Below are 13,980 nucleotides of genomic sequence, written 5' to 3'. Positions count from 1 at the left end.
ATTCCCTCAGACTTGATACATAGCTCCCCTCCTTTGTCCCTAAGAGGACCAATTTTCCCTCTAACCACTCTCTTGCTCCTAATATAAGAGTAAAATGCCTTTGGATTTTCCTTAATCCTATCAGCCAAAGCCATTTCATGCCCTCTTTTCGCCCTTCTAACTCCCCTTTTTAGCTCCCTCCTACTCTCTCTATATTCCTCCAGCGCACTCTCCGTTCCCAGTTGTTTCGACCTAACATATGCCTCCCTCTTGTTCCTGACCAAGTCTTCGATACCCCCTGTAATCAACGGCTCTCTAATCCTGCCTTTCCCATCCTTCCTCTTTGCCGGCACATGCCTTTCCTGCAACATTATCAGTTTGCCCTTGAAAGCCTCCCACTTACCAACCGTGGACTTGCCAGCTAACAACCCCTCCCAATCAGTGTCCTTCAGCTCCCTCCTAATCCAGCTATAGCTCACCTTCCCCCAGTTCAGCACCCTCCCCTTCGGACGGCACTCATCCCTTTCCATACTTGTGATCATTGTTAGCCAAATGTTCGCCTACCTCAACCTCAACCACCTGCCCCGGCTCATTACCCAACACTAAATCCAGTATAGCCCCCTCCCTAGTCGGGCTAGTTACGTACTGCTCCAGGGACCCTTCCAACACACATTTTACAAACTCCTCCCCATCCGTACCCCCAGCTCTAAGCACCTTCTAATCCACTCCAGGAAGATTAAAGTCACCCACTACAACCACCTTATTCTTCCTGCACCTATCTAAAATGCCTCTGCAAATACCTTCCTCCACTGACCTCGGGCTGTTGGGTGGTCTATAGTATACCCCTAGCATCGTAATCTTTCCCTTTTTATTCCTCAACTCCACCCACAGCGACTCAATCCCTAACTCCTCCATATTATCCTCCCTCTGCACTGCTGTGATGTGCTCCTTGACTAACAGCGCCACCCCACCACCTCTCTTCAACCCTCCTCTGTCACACCTAAAACACTTATACCCAGGAACATTCAGCTGCCAGTCCTGCCCTTCCTTTAACCACGTCTCCGTTACTGCCACCACATCTAACCTCCTCACAAACATCAAGGCCCTAAGCTCATCCATTTTACCCGTCACACTCCTCGCATTGAAGCAGACGCAGTCCAACCCACCAGGGCCACTCAGACCCTCCTTCTCCCTGATAATTTTCCTTTCACCCAAACCTACCCTATCAACCAACTCACTCCCGACCCCAATGTCTAGTGAGCTGTCAGTCTCATACCCGCCCCCCCCCCCCCCCGCTATTAGTTTAAACCCTGCCTAAACACTCCAGCTAACCTCCCTGCTAAGACATTTGTCCCTCTCCCATTCAAATTTTCCCCATCCCTCCTGTACAGTTGCCCTTCTCTCATAAATACTTCCCAGCGGTCTACAAAAGTAAAGCCCTCTACCTTGCACCAATCCCTCAACCATGCATTCAGCTGCATGATTTCGTTATTCCTAGCCCTGCTGGTACTAGGCAGCAGCCCAGAGAATGCCACCCTGGAGGTCCTGCTCTTCAGTTTGGACCCCAACTCCCTAAATTGCCTGCGTACATCTGCCCTATTCTGTCTTCCTACATCCCTCTCCCCTGCGTGCATTATTATTGCGGAGGGAAGATGATTTGCATTAATTGAGGGGGAAAAGAACAACTTGCATTTATAAAACACTTTTCAGACGCAGGATGTCTCAAAACATCACACAACTAATAAATAACTGTTGAAGAACAATCACGACCACTATGTATGCAAATATGGCAGACAATCTGCATATGGTAAGCTCCAGTAAACACCATGAGATAAATAGCATTTTAGGTAATGGTTGAGACATGAATGTTGACCAGGGTACAGAACTACCCAAATTCTACCCAAACTCTCAAAAGGCCACTGCCACCTGAAAAGACAGACCAAGACTTGGTTAAATATCTCTGATTTGATTTATCATTGTTGCATGTGTTAACGTACAGTGAAAAGTATTGTTTATTGCGCTATACAAACAAAATAAACAGTTCATAAAGAAGGAAATGAGAGAGTGCAGAATGTAGAGTCACAGTCATAGCTAGCGTGTAGAGAAAGATCAACTTAATGCAAGGTAGGTCCATTCAAAAGTCTGACAGCAGCAGGGAAGAAGCTGTTCTTGAGTCAGTTGGTACGTGACGTCCGGGGTGCATGGAATCCTTAATTATGTGAGCTGCTTTTCCGAGGGATTCAAAGAAATGCAACTTTCTGCTAGTACTCAGCTGAAATATCAGCTTGGTAATGTGATTAAGTCCTGGACTTTTTGACAACAACTTGTTCAAGGCAGCATGTGCCCTCACCAGGCCAGGAAGTGGGAGCGTGTCTGAATTAGTGGGACAGATATTATCGGTACCCTCTACCTGTGGCCTACTACAACTGTATGAACAACAATACCCATTTAGTATCAGAGTGCCTACACAGATCCACAAGTGTCTTCAATTCCTTCCCACCAACTCTAAAAATGAAAGAAATTCACAGAATTGCTGCAGTGCAAAGAAAGCTATTCAGCCCATTGTCTGCCACAGCTCTCCAAATGAGCATTATGGCACACTCCTGGTATGCCCTCCTGCACTTCTTTCAAGATGAGATATTTAACCAAGTTTTGGTCTGTCTTTTCAAGTGGCAATGGCACTATTTTAAGAGTTTGGGTGGTTCTGTATCCTGGTCAATACTTATGCCTCCTTTACCTAAAATGCTATTTATTTCACATGATGTTTATTGGAGTTTACCAGGGTTGATCCCTTGGCTTGATGGTAATGGTTAAGTGGAGGCAGGGAAACACTGATCAACTCTCCTCTAGCTTTCTCCTCTCCAAGGAGAACTGTCCCAGGCTCTCCAGTCTATCTTCATAGCTAAAGTTTCTCATTCCTGGAACCATTGTTGTAAACCTCTTCTATACACTCTCCTTTCTATATCCTGGCACACACAACTGTACATAATATTCCAGCTGAGGTCCAAGTATTTTGTTTAAATTCAGCATAACTTCCTTGCTCTTGTGCTCTATGCCCCTATTAATAAAGCGCAGTCTAAAATATTATAAGTCATTCTATTTCTCAATCTTATGCTATGCAAGTCATGGAATTTTGCTATATCAGATTTAAGTTATGACATGTTTGCCCACCTATTTTTTCAGTATCAATACATCTTTAAAAAAATATTCAGGGCATTGTCCAGATACAGATATTGGGATTTTAGTAATTTAATTTGGAGATTGATAAGGGTATTGCTAAACTAGGCTATAAAAAGACATGGGAGCCAAAGTCACTAGTGGACTTAAGATAATCAGCCATCATCTTATTGAATGATGGAACAAGCTCAAGGGACTGAATGGCCTACTCCTGTGCCTATGTTCCAATACCATACAATTAATGTTAACTGCTTGAACTCTGAATCCAAATTTGTCAAAGTTGAGAGCTGTGGTCACAATTCTAAACAAAACATTCAAGTGAGTACATAATGGAAGATTAATACAAATGCACAGTAACTATATAAATGGTAGTTAAATAGCAGAGTAAGAAACGGAAAACGATCTAGGGCTAGCAGTAGTTCTGCCTGCAACATTCCCAGTTGCAGTTTAGTAGTGATTAATAAAGCAAATGAAAAAGTGTAGTACAACTACACATTGCTCTTGTCAAACCACAGCAGGTACTGATTTCACCCTTTGTCACCTTCAACTATTCCTTTTCCTTTATTGACTTCAAGATCTCTATCTCTGGGGTTAGGCGGTCAACTAGTAATTATTATAAGCCTCTGACTCTACGGCTATCTTAATTACACAACCTCCCACCATACTTGCTGGACAGATTCTGTTCTATTCTTACAGTTTCTCCATCTGTCAAATCTGTTCTGACATTACCACATTCTAGTCCAACGCTCCCTATCAGCCTTTCTATTTCTTCAACCAGGATTCCTCTTCACTGTAACTGATAGGACACTTGACCACATCCATCCCACATTTCTATACTCTGCCCTTTCTTCTCAAACCATGATAGGGTTATGCTTATCCTCAACTTTCCACCTCTCCAATCTTCACATGCAATGGATCATCTTTCGCTTTCTCAAGCACAAGATCATCACCAAATGCATCTTCCTCTCTCCATTCAGCAGCATCCTGAAGGGACCATTCCTTATGCAACACTGTAATTCACTTTTTAATCACCCAATCTCCTCCTCTGTCTGTACCTTTCTTAGAGTACAAAAAATACTTTCTAGCATTTTGTCAGTATTCTTGAGAGGTTAAAAGGATTTCACGGCTGGAAAAATTTGTGAAACCGTCACCGAGACCTTGGTGAACAGAACACAAATTTCAAAGTTTGTGATTGATATGAAACTCAGAAGCATTGTGAACTGCAAGGAGGATAATGTAAAAATTCACAAGGACATAGGCAAGTTAGTGGAATGGAAGGACAGGTGGCTGAGAAATGTGAAGTGATTCATTTTGGTAAGAAGAACATTGAGAGACACACAAAATAAAGAGTACAATTCTAACAGGGTTACAGGAGCAGAGATGCCTGGGTACGCAGGTGCAGAAGTCTTGAAAGATGGCAGGACAAGCTGAAATAATGATTAATAATGCAATCAATATCCTAAACTTTATTGATAGGATCTTACATGTTTTACCAAGATCACCTCTCATTCTTCTAAACTCCAATGGGGGCAAGCCCAACCTGTTTCAGGTCAAAAGCCTGGAACTCCCTCCCTCAAAGCACTGTGGGTGTATCTACACCAAATGGATTACTATGGTTCAAGCAGGCAGCTCACCACTACCTTTTTGTAATCAGGGATCGGCAACAAATAATGGCCTAACCAGAAATGCCCACATCCCATGAATCAATAAAAATGATTATCCCTTCCTCAAAGGAATGATCTGTGTGAACCTTCTCAATTCGACTAGAAAATACAATTCGGAGGTGACTGAACAATACAAGTAAATTCTATGCAATCAATGGGGCCAAAGTGATACGCGGGTGACCAGCATGACAGGAACAGGTTGAATAGTTTTCAATGCGAGTTGGCACTCTTGCTGCAAAATCTCTTGCAGTATGAAACACAGAAAATGGAGCACGAAGAGTCTTATTTTCATCTCTGCAATTACCTCCTGTTGCTTTCATAGCCTTATTTTCTGCCTTTAAGAGCTTGCATCTTTTCAGTTCTGTATGACTAGGTATTTTTATACAAAGTTAAATCTTTTATTTTCAACTAACTACTCATCATTAAACGTGTATCCATGTCATATTAATGACTGCTGTGATATACCATGTATACTGATAACAATATGAAATTGAACATTGCATTAATAAATGGAACACTATGATACAAGGAAAAATGTTCTTACCTGCTAGTACTGTTAGTTTGGCACTTGTTGTTATGTCCCCAATACTATTTGTTGCTGTGCATTCATAAATTGCTTCATCTCGTGGCGCCCTTAGCGGTTGAATTCGAAGCACTGATCCAGTGCCATCATCAAATTCTATAACCTAGAAATCAATTAAAGAACACTTAATTAAAGGAAGAACTGATGCAAGGTGTCAAAGAAGACCTCTTTATAAAATATTTTCCTTCAATGTTAATAGGTTCACAACTTTAGCCAAGCAGCAACAAGACCGATTTTGTACCAGCGAATGGTCCCCTCATTTGTTCTAAAATATTGTTCGTTAGACCACATGTGCAATCAATAAATGCTGGCCGAGACTATTTCTAGATCAATGGTACTTTAATGGACTAGTGAGTAAAGGCATTGCCTAATGTAATATACAAAACTGAAAGTCTCCAGTGATTTTCTCAGCCATTGTTTCAATCACTCCCACTTGCTAGCCAGTGACGTCTGTTGCAAATGGAAGGACAGGTTGAACCTTAGCTGTGATAAATTAAAAAACTGAACAGAATGAGTTAATTGTACAACAAACAGTTAGAATTGGTTAAAAGACAAATATTTTACAGCAGATTACTGCAATTGAAATTCATGGATCTGGGAATCTGACAAATCATCAACTAACCTAACTATTTGCGAGGGGTCATTGATATGGTAGATATGAAAATGCCTACATTTGTTGCCTATGTAGACTCGCAGAAGAAATTTGATATGGTTGTGTAAAGCTATTAACAAAAATCAAGCTGCACAGAATTGGAGAAAATCTTGTAACATGGGTCAGTAATTGGTTAGGGGGTGGGAGTAAGAGACAGAGTCAGGATAATGGAAATATGCTCTGATTGGTGTGATGTGGCATATTCCTCACAGATTTGTAGTGAGGCCCTAACTTTGTACTGTACATACTACAGACTTGGAAGAAGAAAGATCCAAGTTTGCAAATGATACCAATCATTTGTGTGGACAGGTACAGCAGGTTACAAAGATTACAAGTGGATGAAATTATAGCAGGAGAAATTCAATGTGGAGAAACGTGAAGTCATTTGGATGGAGAGAAAAGCAAATCTGAATTCTTTGTCAATAGGGAAAAACCAGGGGGAGAGGGCTGTGGAGGATCAAAAGAATTTAGGTCTCCATGTACAGAAATAGATAAAAGCTAATGCATAGGTACAAAAACCAAACAGTGGCTTTTATCTCAAGAGATATGGCATGCAAAAGTGAGGAAATGTTGCTTCAAGAATAAAGACCATTTTAGTACTAAGTTCAGTTTTGGACACTGCATTCTCAGGAGATTATATTGGCCTTGGCGGGGAGACAACACAGAATCACCATTTTTTTTTACCCAAGCTCGAAGTATTAACAATTACATGGCCAATCTTCATGAACTTGCTTTGTATCCCCCATAAGTGTAGAGGGGTAAAATAATCAGAATGTTTTAAAATGATGGAAAAGATTTGTTGGGATAGACAGAGGGAAACTAGTTCCTCTGGTGGGGAAACCAAGCTACACAATTTTGGTTATTTTACTAAGCAGTGTTACCTGCCACCCCTAACACCGATTCCTTTTGTAGTATAAGTAATGAAGCAAAACCATGCCTTTGTTCTACAGAATCTTTATGGTGCAATGGAACAAGGAGAGCTAGACCTAATATAGGCTTGAATTTTTCACACTTGACTCTAGTTAATGCTACAATGCAATGTCCCAACAGTAGGCTGTTCCTGGTTGGACAAACAACAGGAATCAACCCCAGTTTTAGCTGATTAACTCCAATGGGATCTCTTCTCAAATTGAACAGGCCCAAGTCTCAAGTTCTGCCAAGCTTGTTTCTTGAATTGAATTTATCGGCACACTTTATATTAGGTAAAATAAACACTTCAGGTGGGTTTTTGTCTCTTACTAAGTAACTTGATTTGGAGGTTGCTACACATGGTAATAAATTTCTATACGCATCACTCATCCAAGCAAAAAAGCACAATTACTGCCACTGTTCCACCATGTCACATTCAGTACACATAGCTCTCCCAAGTTCTTCAGTCTGTTTTTCTCCAACATTTCCCTTAAAATGTGTTTAAAGGATAAAAGTTTTACCTCAAAGCGCTGAGAGCTGACTTTCTTCCCTTTTTTCATCCAGGTGATACGAGGTTTAGGTTCTGCTACTGCTTGGCACACAAATGAAGCCACGCCGCCAGAAATTCCAATCTGATCCACTGGGATTCGAGTAAAACTTGGCATACCTGAAAATTATCACAGTATTGCAGATTAGTCCAACTGCCGATGTTTTACCTCAAAACATTTGCAAACCCAAACACAGCTGGTTCATGCAGAATCAGGACATTCAGGTGGAATAAACCATATTAAAACAAATACTAAGATATCAAAGGATACATACATTCAAATTGTACAAAGGTTCTGGGACTGAACGACGTATATGGACTAATTTGTTTTAGGGATCAAATGTATTCAGCTAAACACGGTTACTTCCCTAGCTTTTATTAACATTGGTTCTGAATTGCAAAAATTTAGGTTTATAAAAAGAAAGTCAAACTCATGGTGAAAACACAATGCTTTAAGATTTTCAAATCCCAAAGAACTAAAACCTAAACATTTACCAATCACACAAACACTTCGAACATCCACTTTCTTAAACCAATTCTATTCAATGATATTCAATTCTTGTGCTGTCACATGGCAAGTTTGATGGGTCTAGGGCAGGAAGGTTGTTGATGGTGATCTCATTATCTCTATTCATGACAGGAAAGTGATCAGACAGTAGTCCTGCTCCAATTGAGGGCCTTATGTAGCCAACTGATGTCCACTTAAAAGCCTCAATGCACCAATGGTGGGCAGGGGGATTGACATGTAGGGAGCGTATGAAGCAAACTCTAGCATGTTTGATTGCAGGTCCCAGGGGACATTCCTTGTCAAAGGCACCCAGTGCCTGATCAAGGGACCTGACATCTGGGGCTGAAATCATCTCTTGCCTTGCTGCCAACCCTCCTTTTCCCTACCCTGGCCCACCCACAACCTTCTCATTGCAACTCCATTCCCTTCAACAGTTGAATCCTGATGCCACATGCTAATGAGAGCAAAAATAACAGGGACTATCAAATGAATATATGGCTGAAGTGATGGTATGAAGAGAAGGGTTTAAGATTCCTGGGATAGGTTCTGTGGCAGATGGGACCAGTACCGATTGGATGGATTACACCTGGGTAGGACCAGACTGATGTTTAGAACGGAGTTGAGGAGGAACTTCTTCACTCAAAGGGTGGTGAATCTCTGGAATTCTCTGCCCGTTGAAGTGGTGGAGGCTGCCTCGCTAAATATTTTTAAGACGCGGGTTGATGGGTTTTTGATAGGAGAGGGGATTAAGGGTTATGGGGAGAGGGTGGGAAAGTGGAACTGAGCAGCGACAGATCAGCCATGATCTTACTGAATGGCGGGGCAGGCTCGAAGGGCTGGATGGCCTACTCCTGCTCCTATTTCTTACGTTCTTATGTTCTTATGTCCTAGGGGGTAATATCTGCAACAGAGGTTGGGAACGGTTTAAGATTAAAATGGCAGGAAATGGGAAGCTATGCAAAGTGTCAGAGGAGGGCCAGAATCAAGTATAAGAAAAGACAAAGGGAAATAGGAAAAGTGATAAGCAGAGAAATCAAGGGTTAGAATTAAACAGGATCACAGTGAAAATTAATGGGAATGAGACACAATGTTAAAAAGACAAGCCTGAAGGCTTTGCATCTTAATGCACAGAGCATTTGCAATGAAGTGGATAAATTAACTGCTCAAATAGATGTAAGCAGGTCTGATATAGTCAAGATTACAGAGACATGGCTCCACCATATCCCCCTGCCAAGAAAATATGACAAGCTCCTTTCCTTCCCTACCTGGTTCTCCTGCTAAGATAAGAACATAAGAAATAGGAGCAGGAGTAGGCCATCTAGCCCTTCGAGCCTGCCCCGCCATTCAATAAGATCATGGCTGATCTGTCATGGCTCAGTTCCACATTCCCGCCCTCTCCCCATAACCCTTAATCCCCTCTCTTATCAAAAACCCATCAACCCGCGGCTTAAAAATATTTAGCGAGGTAGCCTCCACCACTTCAACGGGCAGAGAATTCCAGAGATTCACCACCCTTTGAGTGAAGAAGTTCCTCCTCAACTCTGTTCTAAACCGCTCCCCCCTTTATCTTGAGGCTGTGCCCCCGAGTCCTACTATCCTTTCTGAGCGGGAAGAGTCTCTCCACCTCTATCCTATCCATCCCATTCATCATCTTATACGTCTCAATGAGATCTCCCCTCATTCTTCTAAACTCTAACGAGTACAAGCCTAGTTTATTCAGCCTCTCCTCATAGCTCAACCCCCTCAATTCCGGTATCAGCCTAGTAAACCTCCTCTGCACTCCCTCCAAGGCCAAAATATCCTTGCGTAAGTGCGGCGACCAAAACTGCACACAGTACTCCAGCTGCGGCCTCACCAATGCCCTATACAGCTGCAGCAAGATCTCCCTACTTTTATATTCAATCCCCCTTGCTATGAAGGCCAGCATCCCATTCGCCTTCCTGACCACCTGCTGCACCTGCAAGCTGGGTTTTTGCGACTCATGCACAAGGACCCCGAGGTCCCTCTGCACTGTCGCCTGCTGCAGTTTTTCGCCACGTAAGTAATAATCCTTCCTACCATTATTCCTACCAAAGTGGACCACCTCACACTTGCCAACATTAAATTCCATTTGCCATTTCCTGGCCCATTCGCCCAGCCTATCTAGATCCTTCTGTAGACTCTCCACACCCTCCGCACAATTTGCCGTTCCACCAATCTTGGTGTCATCAGCAAATTTCGACACCCTACACTCGGTTCCCTCCTCCAGATCATCTATATAAATGGTAAATAGCTGAGGCCCCAGCACCGACCCCTGGGGCACTCCACTAGTCACCATCCGCCAATCTGAATAGCACCCATTGACCCCCACTCTCTGCCACCTATTTGACAACCAATCCTCTATCCACGCTAACACCCTACCCCCAACTCCATGTCCCCTGACCTTCTGCAATAACCTCTTGTGAGGCACCTTGCCAAACGCCTTCTGAAAATCAAGGAAGACCACATCCACCGGCTCTCCTCTATCCACCGCCCTAGACACATCCTCATAGAACTCCAGTAAATTTGTCAGACACGACTTCCCTTTAATGAAACTGTGTTGCGTCCGCTCTATCAAGCAATTCCTCTCAAGATGCCTCGCTATTTCCTCCTTGATGACGGATTCTAACATTTTACCTACAACAGACGTTAAACTAACCAGCCTATAATTCCCTGCCTTTTGCCTGGCACCCTTCTTAAACAAACATTAGCGTAACATTAGCCGCTTTCCAATCTTCCGGCACTTCCCCGGAATCCAGCGACGTCTGGAAAATAACCACCAAGGCATCCACTATCACCTCCGCCATTTCTTTCAGAACCCTCGGATGCATTCCATCCGGTCCTGGCGACTTGTCCACAATCAGCCCCTCCAGTCTGTCGAGCACCGCCTCTCTTGTAACAGTAATGTCATTAAGACCCTCCAGTCCTACCACCTTTCCATCTCTAACACCCGGCAAATTATTCACAATAAAAGTTCTCTGCAATAGTGAGGAATTACTGCACTTTAGGGATGCTGCCTTTCGATGAGATGTTTAAATCAAAGTTTTGTCTATTCTCTCAGATCTCACAATATCCCAGGATCCAAGAAGCAAAGGGAAATACACCAAATTAAGACATTTTTAGGCCTCAAGCAATATCATTAATTTGTTGATGGGACTTTGCTCTAAAACAATTGTTGGTATGTCTCCCTGTATTACAAGTGATGACTTTTCTAAAGTGTTTCATTGGCTGTGCAATGCTTTGGAATGTCTGAAAGTCATGAAAAGCACAAAAGATGCTATTTTTAAAGATGGCAGTTCACACCAGCTCCACGGATAACAGCAGATACGATGGTGACTTTTAAGGGGCATCTTGACAAATATGTGAACAGGATGGCAATAGAGTGATATGGTCCCTGGAAGAGTAGGGGGCTTTAGTTCAATTGGGCAGCATGGTCAGTCTAGGTTCCTGTGCTGTAATTTTCTTTGTTCTGTGTTCTCTGGTATCTCACTCAAAAATTCAGTTTTACATGTGGATAGAAATATATAAAAGTTACAACACTAAAAAAAGCCATTCAGCTCAACCAATCTATGTAAACCTTTGATCCTCCATGTGAGTAATTAGCGCTAATAATATTAACCAATCCATACTCCATTATCTCCTTTTCATTTATCCAATTAAATCAGACCCTGAATCATGATGCACAGGGCATCACAACTGTATAGGACCATGGACTCACAGGTGTTTTCTTGTTCAATGTTTTAGTCTGTTTGTAATCTGAAATGTTAGCCTTGTTACTGCCTCAACCACTAATCGCAGAAGTAAATTCCACAGCACAGCATCTTAAAACTCCACAAAGAAAAATGTATTATTCACAATTTGAAATCTCTCGTTTTCGCATTTGTATCAATAACTCCTCATTCTTGATCCCAGGACTATTCCAACTGGAAATATTCTTCTTTCCTTCTCCCCTGATTTGCTGAGATTTCCAGCATTCTGATTTTACTTATGCTTTTATTGGTCCTGCCTTATCATATGGCTGCAGAATCCATATTGTTCTGATGCAAAAGCCCCAATACTTTATATTTGTATTTTCTTATACCAGCTACTGTATTTTACTTTTATATCCTCAATGATATTCTGTACACTGTGATGTAGGTATACCCACAGGCTGCAATAGTCCAAGAAAGGCAGCTTACCTCCATCTTTTTAAGGGAAATTAGGGATGGATAGTTATTACTGACCTAATCAGTGAAGCCCACATCTCATTAATGAGTAAAAAGGTCCCAATGCTGAACAGAATAAACAAATGTATTCAAGTTTCATCAAGGCTCATTGTTGTATTTTGGTTTCTATATTGTACATCTCTTGTGTCGAACCTATATTCCATGAGAAATGACAGTAAACTTCAATGATTATTTAACTTAACAGTCATCCAAGGTCAATCGCTCTGTCCTCACAAACCATTTACAACTTGAAATAGCAATGAGGATCAGAAAATCTGGCTGACATCTGTCCACTTCAGCCTAAAGACATCGAGGCTGAATGCAGCATTCTCAGGGTCAAACAGCAATTTTGATTGACCTGCGCAAGTTTGAAATTTAATTAATTTTTGACTTCCTATGGAGACCAGGAATCAAATCATTTTTTTTAAATGATCCAGAAGAAATGAAGGCGATCAGCATCTTTTCCTACCCTGAACATTTACTGGGGGGAGGGGGGGAATCAGCATAATTTGAATGCACATCAGAATAGGGAATATTGCTACATGTGCAGTAGTTTACTATTTGTCTTGCAGCTCCTTCTTTGCAAACACAGGCATCTCGCACAGATTTTCTAACTTCCTGACACAGTCAGGGAATTACAGTGAAAACCATCTGTATGCATGTTGGAGTTTATTGAAGTACTTCCAAAAGGGTGCATCTGCTCCCAACTAACAAGGGAATCAAGCAAAAGGGTACATTTGAAGTCCAATTATAAAGTTGTTTCAACTTTATGAACAATACCAGAATGAATAAAAGTTTATCAGAAATGGAAATCAAACTTTTGAGGGATAACACATTAGCAAATTTTCCCATCCCGCCTGTCATGGGAATGAATCGTAGCTGGTGGGGCAAAGGTCCATTGACCTTGGATGGGATTTTCCAGTCTTGGGACAAAGACAGCTAGAAAACCCTGCCCATTATATGAAAAGGTACAATACAAACAATTATTTAATTGAAGTGTATTGGGAAGATGGATTGTATTAAGGAGCTTTTTATTCCCTCACTGCAGAGGCAAATGATCTCAGAAACGAGTCAGGCACCAACAGGAGAGTAAAGCTGGCATGGAAGAAAAAAGACAATGTGAGATAAAAGTGCATGTATTCAGCCAACAGGTCAACTTACAAGGCTTGCACATGAACTGCTATCTTAACTGTGTTCCGTACTTTAAACAGAAATATATCAAATGAAGGTGGTCTGAAAATTTGAGGATAATGGGTTAAAAGTGGACATTTTTAATATTGTGTATTTTGTGTAAAGTCAGATTTAACAGTCAGTTGATAAGCTTTAAAGTGCATCATGCCCTTTTCAAGAGTAACAGATAAACAGGAAAAAAATACCGACAAGAGTCATCATTCATTCTTCCCCTAACCCCACCACCTAATTAAGGACATTTAAGAGATTTGAAACAGGTGAATCACAGCAATACACACAAAAATATCTCCAAATGCAGCATTAGAACTGTCATTTCCCAAAACATAACGTGACGTTAATTGTGAAAGCTATAAGCAGTGTTTGTGAAAAGCCATGAACACCTAATCATTAGATAACAAGATACAAGTTCACAATAAAGCTATATGTCTGACACAAGAACACATGTTTTGTGTATTGGAAGGACACATTGTCTTGCAGCGCAAGACAACAAAGATGGTCTTGAACACAATAATTCTATATTGAAATAGGGGGATGCTGCTCCACAGTT

General features: G+C 41.6%; 1 protein-coding gene across 2 annotated transcripts in view; it reads right to left on the bottom strand.

Moving 5' to 3' along the window:
• ptprfa (protein tyrosine phosphatase receptor type Fa) overlaps positions 1-13,980 on the bottom strand; it is a 488,466-nt gene that overhangs the window by 269,526 nt on the left and 204,960 nt on the right. For both annotated transcript variants that reach the window (XM_080195322.1, XM_080195323.1), the window contains exons 3-4: positions 7,486-7,631; positions 5,365-5,506 (exon numbers count right to left, since the gene is read on the bottom strand). In XM_080195322.1, coding sequence (XP_080051448.1) covers positions 5,365-5,506; positions 7,486-7,631 — 288 coding nt within the window. The remainder of the gene's footprint in view (positions 1-5,364; positions 5,507-7,485; positions 7,632-13,980) is intronic.

The sequence above is a fragment of the Carcharhinus amblyrhynchos genome, chromosome 9 (genome assembly GCF_965287045.1).
Source record: "Carcharhinus amblyrhynchos chromosome 9, sCarAmb.v2.hapA, whole genome shotgun sequence".
NCBI classification, from domain to species: Eukaryota; Metazoa; Chordata; class Chondrichthyes; order Carcharhiniformes; family Carcharhinidae; genus Carcharhinus; species Carcharhinus amblyrhynchos.
The sequence above is the reverse complement of the archived record's forward strand: the minus strand, read 5'-3'. Positions and strand labels throughout refer to the sequence as shown.